General features: G+C 37.8%; 1 protein-coding gene across 1 annotated transcript in view; it reads right to left on the bottom strand.

Moving 5' to 3' along the window:
* ro60 (Ro60, Y RNA binding protein) overlaps positions 1-13,412 on the bottom strand; it is a 39,950-nt gene extending 26,538 nt beyond the window's left edge. Inside the window, exons 1-2 of the mRNA XM_020514927.2 lie at positions 13,288-13,412; positions 3,259-3,874 (exon numbers count right to left, since the gene is read on the bottom strand). Coding sequence (XP_020370516.2) covers positions 3,259-3,874; positions 13,288-13,293 — 622 coding nt within the window. The 5' untranslated portion in view covers positions 13,294-13,412. The remainder of the gene's footprint in view (positions 1-3,258; positions 3,875-13,287) is intronic.
* Positions 13,413-17,015: the final 3,603 nt, after the last annotated feature.

Here is a 17,015-nt window from a genome sequence, read left to right on the forward strand (position 1 = left end):
CCAATCTGAGCAGCATCTATTTCTTTGCAACGTAGCACTGTGATCAGTAATGACTTTGTATGATCTGGGTCGACCTTTATGACAATGATACTGGGTACAAAATCAGGGAAGTTTTGTTATCACCAACAGATCATTGGTGAGACCACACCTAGGTCACTGTGTGTAGATTTGTTCTCCTTATCCAAGATAGGATTTACTTGCATTAGAGGCATTTCAGAAAAGGTTCTTTAGATTGTTTATCCAACTGCTCTTCTCTCTCTTCGGGCTCTATCCTATCGTTTACTCCCTACCCTATCCCCCTTCCTATTTTCTGCATATAAACCGACGTTTTCCCAGTTACCATCAGTTCTGAGGAAGGGTCAGCGGACCCGAAACATTAACTCTGGGTTTTTCTTCACAGATGCTGCCAGACCTGATGAGCTTTTCCAGCAACTTCTGTTTTTGTTCCTTTCTTTCAATTTTTTTCCCTCTAGATTGTCTGCTGGGGTGAAAGTGCCATATATTGAAGATAAGTTGAGTGGGTTGGGTAAAACAGATTTGGACAGTAGGTTGATACTAGGTATGGAGGGACTGTCTTACAAGGAGAGGTTGAGTACGGTGGACCTGTATTCATCAGAATTTAGAAGAACGAGAAGTAATCTTAATGAAACATACAAGATTTTTAGAGGACTTGACAAGGTAAATGCAGAAAGCTTGTTCACTCTTGTGGGAGAGTCTAGAACCAAAGGCCATAATGTGAGAATAAGGGGTTGCATATTTAAACAGAGATGGGAAGGAAGTTCTTCTCTCAGAGGGTAGGGAATCTGAGGAATTCTTCACTGCAGAGAGCTGTCAAGGTTGGGTCATTAAGTATATTCAAGGCTCAGTTAGGCAGACTGTTGACCCACAAGAGAATCAAAGATTATTGGGTGCAGGCAGGAAAGTGATGTTGAGGCCACAATCAGATCAGCTATGATCTAACTGAATGGCACAGGAGCTTGAAGGGAAAATAGCCTGGTTGTCATGTTCTTATATGAATGATACAGGTTCAAAAGTGCAGTTTTGACTCCTTCAAGGGGAGGAATGTGAATCTGACTGATTCAACCAACAATTATTGCAAAGACTGCATGTTTTTGATTTTAATGCTACCCTTAATTATAGACTGAACGGGAAAAGAACCTGTTTTGAAATCAAGAATTGGGAACGGGATTGCTGCACCTTTTCAAGGCAAGCTGCCAACCCTTACTGTCAGTGCTATTTAAACTGTTGTTTGTTCATCCAGTATGGGAGGTTTACTTGCAGATGAACTAGCAGCAGGGAGTGCACACAAGGTGCGATTCAGCAAGGAACACGTAGCCGATTGGTCTGTGTAGCAACAACAATGTGATTGGTTTACAGGTAAATGAATAACTTGTCATGTGAAAAGGATAGCCAAAAGCGTTCGGGCCTTAGAAGGGGAGGTTTTGTCCTTCTCTCTGTAGTAAAAATGACCTAAAGCCTGAAAAAAGCCAGTTTATTTTCCATCAATAATTGCTGTTTGAACTGTTGCTTTTAACCAACAAGTTAGATACTTCATACTTTGTAAACCAGCACTTTTTGCAAGGAAGTGGAAAATAGCTGGAGAGATTGACTAAAAGCAAGTCCTGACAAGGAAAAGGATCATTTCAACAAACCCTATGGACACAGGCCACTGAACAACCTTTCCTTCCGCCCAATGTTAGGGGTGCTCATGTGGATGTTTGTGTGTATGCGACCTTTATAAGGACCTTACAGTTTTACCCAGTAGTTATGTGTCAGTAGATCATAGTTGTTTACCTGACACTAGAATCTATTCAAATAGTAATTCTTGTTAAAGTACAAAAAACTGGTCCACCTTTCTGTAAACCTGGATCTTAAAAGGCAGGTAAAATAGGGAGTTTTGCATACTTTGAAGAAATCTTTAACTTTCACAACCACTTCAGGAATAGCATGGCATAATTTCCAGTATGCTAGCCCAATGAAGCATGACAATATAGTCAGGCGTAGTTGCTCAGTTCAACAGAAATTTAAAGGCAAAGTACAAAAACCACCTAGTTCTGTTAAAAACTATTAAATTTGCTCATTTGGTAACTTATTAGTGATACCATGAATTTATTACAAAGAATATCCAAATAACAACAAGCTTTATGGTTACAGTTAATTTATTTTGAGAATTTTTTATTCACTAGCTTTATTTCTACACTTCATTGCTTTTGGACACAATCTAATTGCCATATAAAATGCACTATATTTTTAAAAAAGCAGGAAAAGTCAATTAGTAAACAGGGACACAAGATTCAAGCAGATGGAGTTTGTGTCTACAGTCTTTTGTGTATTCATTCTCACTTGCCAGGTAAGAACATAATCACTTAACTCTTATAGAAATGAGTATCAGGAATGGATATCACTGCAATTCACATGTCTCTGATTTTGCTGATCTGGCTATGATTCCAAAAGTAAAGAAAATTTAAACTATAAGAGAGTCAATCATCATGCACAATTTGAGAAACTGCAGAGAGCAGTAGACAAAAAATCTTAATGACACATTACTTATTCAATCAATAAATGTTTGAAACACAAAATTAAAATTAAGGAAAGAGAACATTATACATAAATTCATAAATTTAGTGGAAACTGTTGAAAGAGAAAAATAATTTATAAAGAATTGTTGATGATCAAAGCAAGATGAATTGAAAAAAAAACAATTTAAGCAAAAATGGTACTTCATGATATTTACATTAACATTTTTTCTAAAAAATCAGTCATAGGCAGAGGGGATGGGACATTGAACTTGACAACATCTGATCATATTAGCACTGATAAGATCACAAAACTTGGCCTGATCCTAACTTGCAAGCACGTACTTTCAATATGATAATCTAAATATCGTGGCATGCAGTAGGTAATTAAGAACCACTGACAGAATGAACTCACGTTATATTGCAATATTTTAAACAAAAGTAATTAATTTGGTGAAAATTTAAATCATATTCACCCCAAGTGTCCTGGATACCCAGAGGGTGATGGTATTGCCAAGTGTTACGTGAGAAAGGCCAAAATTCAATATCCAGTCTGTACCATGTTAACTGATCTAAGTTAAGGCAGCATTTTGAGCAGTTGACCACAAGTAACTGACAGAAATCATAGAATCAACAGTTCGTAGGTACCAAGGAATTGCATCTCAGTAAGAACCTACAGCTCTAGATGGGTGGTGAAAGAGATTAAAAAAAAAAATCAGCGCTCCATAATATTATTACTCACCTTCATTAGCTGGCTTCAAATGTGACAACCGAAACAAGTCTTTATGTGACCATCCTGCTCTCCGCTTATACTTCGTAACTGCCATAGCGATAGTCATCCCATCTTTACTGTTGTACCAGTTTGCCACTGCTTTCCTCAGGGCTCTTCCCCATATACCACATTTCATCCCTCCACTGAGATCCTTTCTAAACTGAATATACGTGAATAGATGGGTTGGAATACGACAGATTTCAGCCAGAACTTTGTATGCAGCTTGTTTTGTGGAAGCATCTGAGCACTGTGTGCAAACAGCCAAAGCAAACAAAATAGGTTCTTGCATGACTGTTTTGCCTTCGTTACCAAAAGTCTTTATTTCATGGACAACCTCAGTCCCTTTACCTTCTTCTATTAATCTCATTATGGCCTGAGCGTTTTCTTTCTTAAGTTTTTCCTCACTGCTGTAGTACGTCCCACCCTCAGAACCAAAACAGAGAAATCGGCGCAGACGGGTCACGTCGGTCACTTGCCACATGGAACTACTTTCAGACTTTGCTACATGCTGTTCATTCAATAGCTCTGTCTGGTGTACTTCAGATTCTGACGACATTTTAACAGTTTTGAGTCCATCTGTGATACACTATGGAACAAAAACAATTAAAATATTTGATGAATACCAAAGATTAATCTTTACAAAAGACAGACGTTTTTATTGCTGTACCTAGCAATAATGATTTTAAAGACAGAAATAAGTAATCAACCTCACTGGTCAATTCTAGTGTTTAAATCCTACATATACCTTGTCCCACCCAACCACCTAAACTAATCAGTACATCTCTGTATACTGTTCTACTTCATGTACTTGTTATTTTTCTTTATTCTTTGATGAGATTTGGGTGTCACCAGCATTGTCAATCCTTGTTACCTATCCCCAATTGTCCTTGGCTTGTTGGGCCATTTCAGAGGACAATTAAGAATCAACCACATTGCTGCAGCTTAGTAGTCACATGTAGGTCAGACCAGGTAAGGTTGATAACTTTGAGCTTAGTGCATCAGGTGGACTTTACAACAATTGATGCAACATTCAAGGTCATCATTACTGAGGCTAGCTTTCAATTTCAGATTGAACAGATGCCCTGTTAGAAATTAAATCATTGTCCAGAGAACCTCAAAATGCTAGAGATCGGAAATAAAAACAGGTAATACCAGAAGAACTCAGCAGATATGACAGAGGAGAAACCGAGTTTTAATGTCGCAAGTCCAGTATGACTATTCCAAATATATTTGGTTCTGAACAAGTCACGTTGGACATGAACTATCAGCTTAGATCACATGGGATTCAGGCAGAGCTTGCCAATTCGATATAAAATTGGCTTAATGGTAGGAGACAGAGGGTGGTAATGGATGGCTGTTTTTCGGACTGGAGGACTGTAACCAGCAGGGTTCCACAGGGATTTGTGCAGAGTCCACTGTTGTTTTCATTTATATAAATGATTTGGATGAGAATATAGGAAGCGTGATTAGTAAGTCTGCAGATGACACGAAAATTGGTGACAATGCAGACAGTGAAGAAAGTTATCTAAGATTTCAAAGGGATCTTGATCAATTTGGCCAATGGGCCAAGTTGTAAATAGAGTTTAATTTGGATTAATCTAAGGTCTTGCATTTTGATGAGACAAAGAAGAGCAGGACTTAGACAGTTAATGGTAGGGTCTTGAGGAGTACTGTCAAACAGAGAGACTGAGGGGTTCAGGTACAAGGTTCCTTGAAAGTGGCATCACAGGTAAACTGCGTGGTAAAGAAGGTTTTTGGTATACTTGCCTTTATTGCACAGACCATTGAGAATAGGAGTCGGGACATCAATGAGGCCACTTTTGGAGTGCTGTGTACAATTCTGATCGCCCTGCTATTAGGAGGATATTGTTAAATTGGAGATGGTACAGAAAAGATTTACAAGGATACTACCTGGACTGGACTGGAGGATAAGAGTTAATAAGGAGAGGCTGGTTGGATTGGGATTTTTTTCACCGGAGCATAGGAGGTTGAGGGGAGACCTTATTGACGTTCATAAAATCACAAAGGGCATAGTTAAGGTGAATAGCAAAGGTCTTTTCCCCAATGTGGGGAGTTCAAAACTAGAGGGCATGAATTTAAGGCGAGAGGAGAAAGATTTAAAAGGGATCCGAGAGGCAATTATTTTCTACAGAGGGTGGTTCATATGTGGAATAAGCTGCCAGAGGAAGTGTAGCTGCAGCTACAGTTACAACATTTAAAGGATATTTGGACAGGTGCATGAATAGGAAAGGTTTAGAGGGAAATGGACCAAATGCATGCAAATTGGACTAGTTTAGTTTGGGAAACTTTGTCAGCATGAATGAGTTGGACTGAAGGATCTGTTTCTGTGCTGTATGACTCTATTGATCTGTTTCTCCTGGCGCAGACACTGCCAGACCTGCCGTGTTTCTTGTACTTGCTGTTTTTATTCCTCAGAGCTTCTGGGATTACTAGCCTAGTGATATCTTCACATGTTACCACCTTTCCCCTCTAAAGCATATGCCATTTTCCTTAATTACAGCATGCAAGATTTTATGTAAACCATTATTTGATTATTTGGCCATTTCACATTTGAGAACTAAAAATACATGAAGGAGGAATGAAAATAGCCTATGTTAAAATTACTTGGTAAAAAATTGCTATATTCCTGAAAAACTGTGATAGGTTTCGAAAACATAAAGGGAGTTTGATTCAGGGTATATATATGTGGGTTTCATTTGTTTCTTTTAATTATTGCAAAAGTATTCATCAAGGTAAAAAATAACATATAGAGACAACGACAAAATCAAATCCTGAAATATGGAGGAATCTCAGGGAAAACATACTATATTTGTATTGTGGTTATCCTTCTCAAATCATATCCGTGAAGTGCCAAGCACATTCAGAAGGATAGAACTACAATGTCAAATGTGCTTACCCAACACTACACAGTGTTCAAACCTAAAGGAGCTCTAACCACTGAGCAATTTGTTTTAATTCTGAGAAGATCTGCCTTCTCATAATATTAAAGATTGTCCCATGCATCATTTTGAGATATTCCAGGATGTACAATGGTCGGCTGCATCCCATGCAAGATCAGATCAATGAGCACTGGCTATTGGATGTTGTCTCATTCTGCTTCTGATTGATAAATTGGTGGTTTGGATCAGGACCAGAATCTGGCTTAATTAGCTATTTTTACGTTGATAGATCCCCAAACCTAGTGCAAAGATAACAGCATAAATGTTATTTTTTATCCTTGTGGGAGTCAAAAATATATAAAGACCAGAAATTATGCATAAGCATATGTATTACACAATATAATTCCAACCAGGAAAAAAAATATGTAGTACACTTCTTTTGAGTGCTCTGCTTAAAGACAGGTTCAACCCACAACAACACGGTCTCCATCATAGGCAAGGTGAGGAGGCAGGTCCTGAATCCACCCAGGACAAAATTGGGATTGGTGCTTGGTCTCTGTTGGCATTAATACGATCCATTCCAGCCATTTGGCAAATCACCTGACCACGAGTTCCAGTTATTATGGTGACATATACTTTTACCTACAAGCTGTAGCCTGGAGCTCTGCATAATGATGGTAGAGACTTCAGTTTAATTCCATCACATGTATACGTAGGAATATCTTACTTACTGCCAGCCATAGGCATGTTGAAATTATTTACAAGTGAATATTCAACTAGATTAGCTGTATTATGAACATACCTTTCCATTACTAAACTAATTAAAAACATAGAAAAGAATTTCCCTCACCACATCTCTTCATGCGATAAGTTTGCAACAATCTCATCTGAATCAAAAAGACCATGGGATCAATTTGCACCACCATACCAGAGTGCATATTCTATTTTTGATTAACAATGCAATGCAAAGGCAATGCTGGATTATGAAGGATCCAATTCTCTTGAAAAGGTATTAATTAACCCTATTGGCAGGTTCTGGTGCTTCAAGTATACATTAGAATTCCATCCCTAATGACATCGTGGATTCACCTACAGCACATGGACTGCAACAGTTCAAGGAGGCAGCTCCCCGCCATCTTTTCAAAGGCAACTAGGGATGGGCAATAAATGCTGGTCCAGCCAGTGACACCCACATCCCACAAGTGAAAAAAAAAGTTAGGCTCTGGTCCACATCAAATTCAGTCTGCACCACTAAAAAGATTTATTTTGATTTACTTGTTAATCCACTTCAAAGGAACTTGACATAGCCTCAAATAGAGGTCTATCTTAAATCAGGCTTATGGAGAAGGAAGGAAGTAGTGTTTAAAAATATCTGTAATGGATTAGATTTTTTTTTAGTTACCCTTTTCCAATAAAATGTAATTCTGTTTAACTGCAACAATAACTAAATAAGATACTCAAGAATAACAGATTATCTTGTTTTGTCACTTCATTATTATGTGAAATATCTAAGTGAATACCTAGAAAAACAATAAAGACTAATTATTTACATGATTTCCACAGAATACCAAAATTGTTTAACAATTACGTCTTTATGGGGATTCCCTGTTTCTAAGCATTGGCCAAAACATCTCTCATGCCCATCGTAGTCACTGTCACTGTTTCTGTACTGCAACCATATTACCAGCTATTTATTTCTTGTCGGCTCTATAATTGAGGCTAAATATACAGTTGATTCATTGACCAAAGAAGAACACTTTCTCCCTGGGAGGGGGGAATGATGAGTCCGAGAAGATATCAAAATGAAGTTCTGTATCTTTGTTTCTAATTCATCCTCAAGCTTGAAAATTGCTAAAATTGGTAGCAGAGAAAGTTTCCAGTCTTCACCTTTTAAGGAACGAAAGATTTTCTTTGAGACAGAGGATTGTATTTTGAAAAGGTTGTAGCTGGGATTACCTTCAAGAAGATTTTTATGAGAGTTGATGTTAGTCATTCTTCTCAAAAATAAGTGAAGTGTCAAGCTATAAAATGATTTTCCACTGATGTTCTGTGAAGTTGAATCTTATGACCAACAGAAAAATCAGGAGAATATGTGGCCATTCATTACATACTCACCAAGGGAAAAGCTAGGCACTGTTGCTTCCTATTAGTAGCAGAATCAGGTGCAAAGTATTTTTGGAACTAGAGGCTCAGCGAGTGGAAACAAAGGCTCAGAAATTCTGATAAAATCAATGGAAAACATTTATAAAAAGATGATCCATTAAATGTATTGAGACATGGCCAAACTTTGATAACTTAACAAAGTAGGGTGGTGATTTCAAAGAAGAATAAATAATAGAACTCAAACTGTATGCAAGATTACAAATTCCATTTGGAGATTCCTAACTCAGTGCTTGTCTCTAAATTGTTGGATTGTGCAAAGGATTGTGCAGAGACATGGATAACCTCTTGGTGGTAACTACAGCTAGATTCTTAGAAAGGCACATGCATTTGGAATGGATGTCTGAAGATTTGAAAACAAACTCCTATGAAAATAGGGCAATCAGCAGTAACACAAAAGATGGAAGATCCAATGTTAGCAACGTTTGGAGACTATACAGATATTGGGTACATGAAAGAACAATCAAACAAGAGGAGTGAAAATTGAGACAACTTCTGGCAATTTTTGACAGATGACAGGAATTGCATAACTATAACAGAACAATGAACCTCAGGAATACCTGGGGAAATGCCAACACAATATCATCGTGCAATGAATTATCCAGAACAGAATAATAATGTTGATAAGAGGACAAAGTGACATAAGACAGTGAAGATCCGGATGGAGAAGATAATAATACTGATCAGTCTTAGGGTTATGTACTGCTCACAAGATGCTTTAGCCCAGTAATGAGTGTTCTAGTTGCGAATTTACTCAATGCACTATGTTGGACAGGAGGTGGGCATCCACATTATGTCGAGTTAAAAGATGTCTGGATAAATAGTAAGGACAGGAGTATGAAAGTTCCACTCACTTCAAGTTTGGGAAAATCAACACATTAAAGTCCGTGAAGAGCAATGATTCCATTTTATTACCACAGATTTAGTATCCAGCCACGGGCATTTATTGTGGAGCAAGTAATCTACAAAAAGCATTCAAATAAAACTGGATGTGGATCAACAGTTTATCCAATCCAATTATTATAGTATCACTTTAACAAGACCTAAAATGTTTAATTAAAACATTTAAAAAATGTCGATGCCATTGGAGAACAGGAGTTTGAAGGAAAAAAAAGTCGTTATATTTCAACCAAATCAACAGTTTGCTTATTCATCACAAGTTAAAAATCCAACTAAAGGACACAGGAGAAATGGATGAGACACCAATGCTGCACATGCAAACATGGGACAATTACAAGGAACAAGCAATAGCTGATAATAAACTAATTAAATACAGACAGTTAAGTGTAGAATAAGGCTATTTAGCACAAATCACAACTACTGATGGTCACATAAAAGTTACATATATGCCAGAAGGGGACAGTGAAATGAGGGATATCACCACTAAATTCAAAAGTTGGTTAAACATGCAAAATAAGGTACAGAAGGTAAAAATGTGGAAGGTCAGAAAATACACTGAGATTTCCATAAGTACAGCCCTAGAGTAAAAAAATTCATGGACTAATGACGAATTCTCTAATCACAGGAGGGAATCTTGCAGCATTCATCTAAAAAGAGATAGGAGGATCAAGTAGAGGTCATAGTTTGATATGAACAAGGACCATAAAACAGAATAGGAATGCTAGGAACATCTATAATAGAGAAGTTTCAGTCGCTACTAACAAATTAATAGATAAATTGATCAAGGACGCAAAACAAAGAGTTGGATATTTAGAAAGAATTTAGTACATGTTCTGAAGTACCAGATGGGAAACAGCTGGGCTTATCACACATATGATAAAAACAGAAAAAGTGTTTCTTGATGGGGCTCAAGTCAGATTAGTGGCTTGGTGTTCTGAAGAAACAATTGATCATAAGCATGTTACGACGTATTCCTCAACTGCAGGAAAAATGATCTTTGAAGATTTTCTTTGCACTTTCAGAAACACATTCCTGGAAATGTAAGCTAATCTAAAAGTTGCATTTTTGCTTTATACAAGTTCCAAAAATAAGCATTTTAACCATCAAAAGCAGAGGGAAAATTAAACAACTGTTAATGAGTTGAATGATGCAACAAGGATCTGGTATTTCTGAGTTAGGTCCATCTTGCTAAAGGTAGATTGTGACATCTGCTTTCAGCTAAGTACGATGATCTACTGGTATCAAAAAGGCAACTAGCAGGTTTATGATCACATAGATGATTTTATGTGGGGATTTTCATGTTCTTTGGAATACAAGCAATGAATGAAAGGGAAAGGGAATTTAATATTGGATGTCAGATCTAAGAGGCCCTGAAATAGATATCACACAGAATAAACTGGGAATGACCTTTGGCTCAGCAGTCTTTCCTAGAAAGCATTAATTGTATCCCAATAGATCAGGCCTGGCTCTCACTAAAAGATACCTGGCATTCAGGGAAAAAACAGACCAGTTAAGGAGCTGAACTGTTAAAGTGGTTGCATACTCAGACTAGACTTGATGCCAGTTATGATGAAATATTTTCCTCTCCTAAAGGACATTTGTGAATCAGATGGGTTTTTACAACAATCAACAGTAGTTAAATGGTCACCATATGCTGGGTTTATGTATCCAGTATTTTGTTTTATTAAATTCAAATTTTACCATCAGCTACGGTGGGATTCCAACCCATGTCTTCAGAACATTAGCCTTGGGCTCTGAATTACTAGTTAAGTGACATTACTATGTCACAGCTTTCCTGAAGGAAACCCTGTACAAGGGCAATCTGAGAAAAGTTTATCCATAGGATGTTTTGTGGACAACAATTCTCTTTAGGCAATGTTCATTCAATAAAAGCACACTCAGAAAATTTTGAGGATTGACCTTTTAAGTACAAAAGAAGTGCTGGAAAGAAAAGAGATTTAAAATAAATTGTGTTGATAGAAGTTGTAAGTTGTCAGATTGTTTTACAAAATGTGCATGTTCCAATAAACTATTTTTTACCTTGAAAAGAGATTTCAGGTGTTACGAGGAGTTGCAAGAATATGAAAATCAATTTCTGCTCATTTTCATACTCATTTAATTTTGTAATTAAAAATGTTGCGTGAATATGGAAGGATGATTCCATTATAACACTACATACAGAAGTGTTTTATTTAAAGAAAAAGGAACTGTTAATATCAAGTAGCTAAAGTTAGTAGGGAAATGGGTGAGGGTGTTAATTGATTGATTAATTGTCTTGAGCTATGTACATATATATAGGGTAATAGCTGGGCCTGGAAAAAAGGAGAACTGTGACACTGAAAGTATGTTAAATAAAATTCTCTGACAAGGTGACATTCTGCCTCTGTTTCTAATTCAACCTTGGATCCTGTTAACATAGATTTTCTATGAAATTGTAAACAGTTTTCCTCCTTAGGTGTATGCAAAAGATCCCTCTGGCATTATTTCAAACAAAGAGCAAAATAGTTATTCCCACTGTATTAGCAATATCTGTCCCTCAATCGACAAGACCAAAATAAATTATCTAGTCATTAGCACATTGCTTGTTGTGGGAATTTGCTATATGTAATTAATTACTGCATTTCCTACATTATAGCAGTGACTACACATCAAAATCATTTTTGACTGTTCAGCACTTTGAGACATCCAGTGGTCACGAAAAATATTATCTAATTGCACGTTTCCAGAAGGTCTGGGTTTAAGTTTGCTTTCCCAGATATTTGTCATAAGGTGTCTGAACAGGTTTGTTAAAAATATCTATAATTGCAAGTTATTCTTTTGTGTACTTGAGAATATTTGTATTCAATACAGTTGCATTAAGTTGTTGATTTCATGTGCACAATACACTTTTCATTAAAAAAGGCACCATTAAAGATTTGTATTACCATAATACAAAACCTAAACACACCAAGAATGCTTTTCAAATGGTGGTGTAAAATTACATTTAAAAATCAACAGTAAAAATTTGCCCCATGTCAATCCTGACAAGTTTAAAAAAATACAACTAAACTATTTGGAAGGTTAGAGTGAGAATTAAAATCAGGCTTCTTCTGTGTGCTGGTTTCAACATTTTCCATTCAATACATGAGAAACAAAAGTATTACCCCCGGACAGCTTGCATTTAAAACACATACTAATCTGCCAGAACCTTCGGCAAAACAAGTATCCTGATCATTCCTGGATATCTCATCGCTGAAAAACATTTCAAACTCAGTAGCAGCGTCTGTATTAAGCTCTAAAAGCAAGTGGAACTATTTTTACAGACGTAAGTGTCCTTAGAACTAATACAAAATATTTCTATCACGTACCGCAAGAATTCAGAACATGACAGCCCATGAACTAAACGATTCTACATATGACAAGTTCACTCTTTTAGCCAATTACTACGTTCGTTCCAAAGACACTGGGATTCAAAATATGATGCTTTCAGACCATTTTTGTACTATTTCACACCAAGCACTTGACTGTTCAATGAAGATATTTGGGACTTCCTAGTACCTTAGGGTTTGGATTTCAACAACGTCGTAATTAATGAAAAGGAGGACAACTTGATAACAATTTTGACGCGCCTGAAGTCGGCAGATCTGTGGATATCACATCCTAAATGGTCCAAATTTCTGATCGCTAGCGTTGGGGGGTGACGGGGGTGCTGGGACTGGGAGTGTTGGATTTAAAAGATAACCAGACGCATGTCTCTGAAAGGCAGGGAGCGGTTGCTGAGGCTTCTTTACCATAACAAAAGTTTCAAGGCTCAAGTGCCACGATTAGCGTCCACAACGAATATATCATACTACAGGGCGCCTGTATGAAAGGCGATAGGAAATGTGAACATCCTTCAGCCTCTAGGTCATTAGAGGCCTGCCTTATCCCAGTCAGCAGTGAATGAATCACGACAACCGCTTTCGGTTCGCTGGTCCTGGGCGGGGGCACTTTAAATCCCTGGTAAGCGGCGAGACCAAATATTAACCAGTGACATCGGAAAATAAAAGAGCGAGATTACCTCCATGCCGCGATCCCTACCGTTGGAATGTGTCAGATAACAGCATACACTCAGCGCCCGGTGTATCCCTACCACCCTCTGCCTGTATTTTTCTCTCTCTCTCCCCTCTCCCTCACTCCCACTACCACTCGTTACCACAGCAACATCCGGGCTTCCACCCGCGCTGACGTCACTGCCAGCCAATCAGATCCTCCGGGCGCAGCGCCACCAGCGGCCGCAGCGAGAACTGACTCCATTATCCACTCCATCCTTGGCCCCACAGGTCACACACAGCTCGGATTCACAGTGGCCACAAGGAACAATGGGCCATTTTCCCCTTTCCCACCACCACCTTACAGTCTTATTATCAGAAGGACTTTACTTTCTTCTCAACCACCTCAGTCCTGGATTCTGAAAGAATCAGCAACTCCCCAAGTGCCTCAGTCATGACCCAACCAAGAAGAGTCATTATACAGGTCCAGGATGGGTTTGGAAATGAGGGAGGGATTTTTCTGGCTCACAAACAAAAACAGGAGTTTCTGGAAAAACTCAGCAGATCTAGCAGCATCTGTGGAGAGAAATCCAAGTTAACGTTTTGGGTCCAGTGACCCTTCCTCGGAATTGTGGCTGCCTGCCTTTCTCTTACTACGTTGGCTGTGTCTCAATCATCTTGGAGAGGGAGCAAGTGATATCCACCGATGACCATGATGCCTCCAAACTGCTAAGCTCCATCTGAGAGGTCAAGGTATGAAAAGTTTCCCTGACTCCAACAACAATATTGATCGTTAATTTACTGTTAACTGTACTTTAAACATTTTCGTTTAATTGAACCCTTTCCTTTTCCTACTTGTTCTCTTAAAATAATATTTCCATTTATTTTTGTTTGGTGATGATTGACCTCCAACAACCATGATCATCTTTCTGTATAGCTCTAAAGGCCCTTATTGCTTTTGCACCAGCTATAACTTATTTCAGATTTTATAGTACTGATTTGTGCATATTCAGTTAAATGCAATTTCCTTATTCTCACCACTCCTATGGCATTAAGCCCTTGTTTTCAATGTCTGGTGTTGACATTTGGAACCAAATGGTTCTGATAGAATCGAACGGAATATTGACAAGGAAGTTGTCAGTAATTTGTCATTACATTATAGTAGAATACTTTTTTCATTACTATACTGGAGGCTGAAGCCTTTATTACTACCACACAAATATGGTCAGTGTATAGCCTCCACCTTTGTCTAATACATGTGTTTGCTTTTTAATTTTACATGGTGTGAACCAAATAGGCTGAATATTTGTACCTATGATGTTGATAAATATTATGTACATGTGTAATTGCAAGTCTGCTGGAAGCATAGAGAAGCAGGGTCTTTCCTACATAAGAATAAATCCTATCCCTAAATGATCCAAGTCTACATTTCTTCCTTTTACAATGCCAACTCTGAAAAGTGAAAATTCTTTTCTTCTGCCTAATGATAAATCTGAAAACATTAATCTTCAATTCTGGCTCTGAATCAAATTAGCCACTACTCTATGACATCAGCTGCTTTAGACTGGCTTCTCTGCTTTGGCACAGCCCACAATGCAATGGAATAAAAACAAACTACTGTGGACACTGGAAATCTGAAACAAACACAGAAAATGCTGGAGAGACTCAGTCTGAAGAAGAGTCATCAAACTTGAAACATTACCTCTGCTTCTCTCTGCACAGATGCTGCCAGACCTACTGATTTCCTCCAGCATTCTCTGTGCTGGTTTCAATGCACTGGGCCTGCCCCTCTCTCCTGAGACCAAATCTAAATATTTCAAAAGCCATCCTAATCTGTTTTCAAGATGGCAAGGCATCAATTTAGCTCAGCTTTGTTAGATTCTATGCTATATATCAAGATACCCTGCTGATTATCTGAGAGTTAAAGCAATTGGTGAACTCTGAAGCAAGATAACTGCAATAATCCTTTTAAATCACACTACTTTTCTTCCTCTAACACAAATGTATTTTATGAAAAACTTTTATATGCAAAAAAAAGTCGTCACCTCTAAGAGATTTTAGACTGCATCATTTCTTACTATTCAAATATGTTATTTTACACCTCTGTTCAAATTGCCATGCCCTCAAGCCCTCTTTATCTCCTGTGAATTAATACATACATAGTTATTTGTTGTTATCATGTTAGATGTTTGGCTTTGTATGATGTCAGTTTCTTCTTTGAGTCTAACCTCTGCCCCAGTTTGTTGATTACGTGAATGTACAGAACAACAATTATAATCAGATTTCTTCTGTAAAACCTAACTTCAGTAATGATATAAAAATAGACACACCGTATCACCAGACTTCTGTAGGCCACTTGACTTAACTTAAGCAGAGTGGGCACTGTAGATCTGTGCTGCAGACCATGGCATAATCTATTTCCAATGAGATCTCTCTTTTTTTAAGAGAACAGAAGCTGTCTTTTAATCTAATGAGACTATTTTCCATCACAGAAAATCCACCAGTTTAAATTGTTAATGACTCCTAAATCCTTCAAATTAATAGGATGATTACAGCGGCCAAATATCTGAGCAATAATCAGAATGCCAATTTATCTTTCATTGTTGGCTCAGATGTCCTCATCCAAAATCTGGTTTATGGCTATCAAACCAGCTGTTCTGTGAATGTAGCCTCTTGAGCTCCACATTTAGCTCATTTTTAAAAAGTATTGAATCAAGGTTATCCCTCTGGTGACTGTGTCTGAAATCCTGAAATGTGACAGAGGAAATTAATTAATAATAATTCTGAAGAAGGGTCATTGGATGCGAAAATTTAACCATGCTTTCTCTCCACAGATGCTGCCAGACCTGCTGAGTTCTCCACAAATATTGAGGTTGTTCTGACAGAGTAGAAACCAGCAAACAGCAACATAGTAATGCCTTTATCAACAGAAGAAATGTCCAAAGATGTCCAGAAGATGCCCACGTTCATAATATTTTTCCATAGGTTCATCTGTCATTGATTGGAAAAAGCCATATTACATAACATATCTAGACTTCCATGATAAAATGCTGCATTAATGTTGTCAGAATCAAGGCTCAAATAACGTAATGTGTAGTTTTCCCAAGACTCAGTGTGATAGTATGTTTGGACAGTATGGAACCTTTAATTGAAAATATCGGTATGATATTTTTTAACTAAATGCTCATAAATGTTAAGCCATTAGCTGTTAAAAATTAGAATAATTTTGTCAAATTTGGAACCAGAAATATTATGATTAGATGTTTTTGCAGTATTGATGTATTGTTGTGGAAAGTCCTCCAAATTCCACTGATGTTTGATTGACAAAAGAAAATAACAGGAACAATACTGTTAGGAGTTTCTTTGCACAACATTGAATATGTCTGTCAACTAAAACTGGTGTCCTCAGATACTTTCTTCCCATCATCAATATATTTATAACAAATAAATCATGGTGTTCAAAGAAAATGAAACACGCGTTTTCTTTGATAATAAATCACTCAGGGATAGCAAGAACTGCAGATGCTGGAGTCAGAGACAACAACAAAATGGCCTGCTGTGTTCCTCCAGCTCCACACTGTGTTTTCTTCGGTAATGTCCAGCAGGGAAATCTTGAATCCAGTCTCGGAGAGTTGACAATGATGGGATGTTACCAGACCTCCAGCAGCCCCCGTTGTCAGTCTGCCCCTTCTACGGTTGCTATCGGTTGTCGTGGAAACCGGCGGCGCGCTTGCGCGGTCGATGGCTGGGCGGGACT

The sequence above is a fragment of the Rhincodon typus genome, chromosome 10 (assembly GCF_021869965.1).
Source record: "Rhincodon typus isolate 14 chromosome 10, sRhiTyp1.1, whole genome shotgun sequence".
NCBI classification, from domain to species: domain Eukaryota; kingdom Metazoa; phylum Chordata; class Chondrichthyes; order Orectolobiformes; family Rhincodontidae; genus Rhincodon; species Rhincodon typus.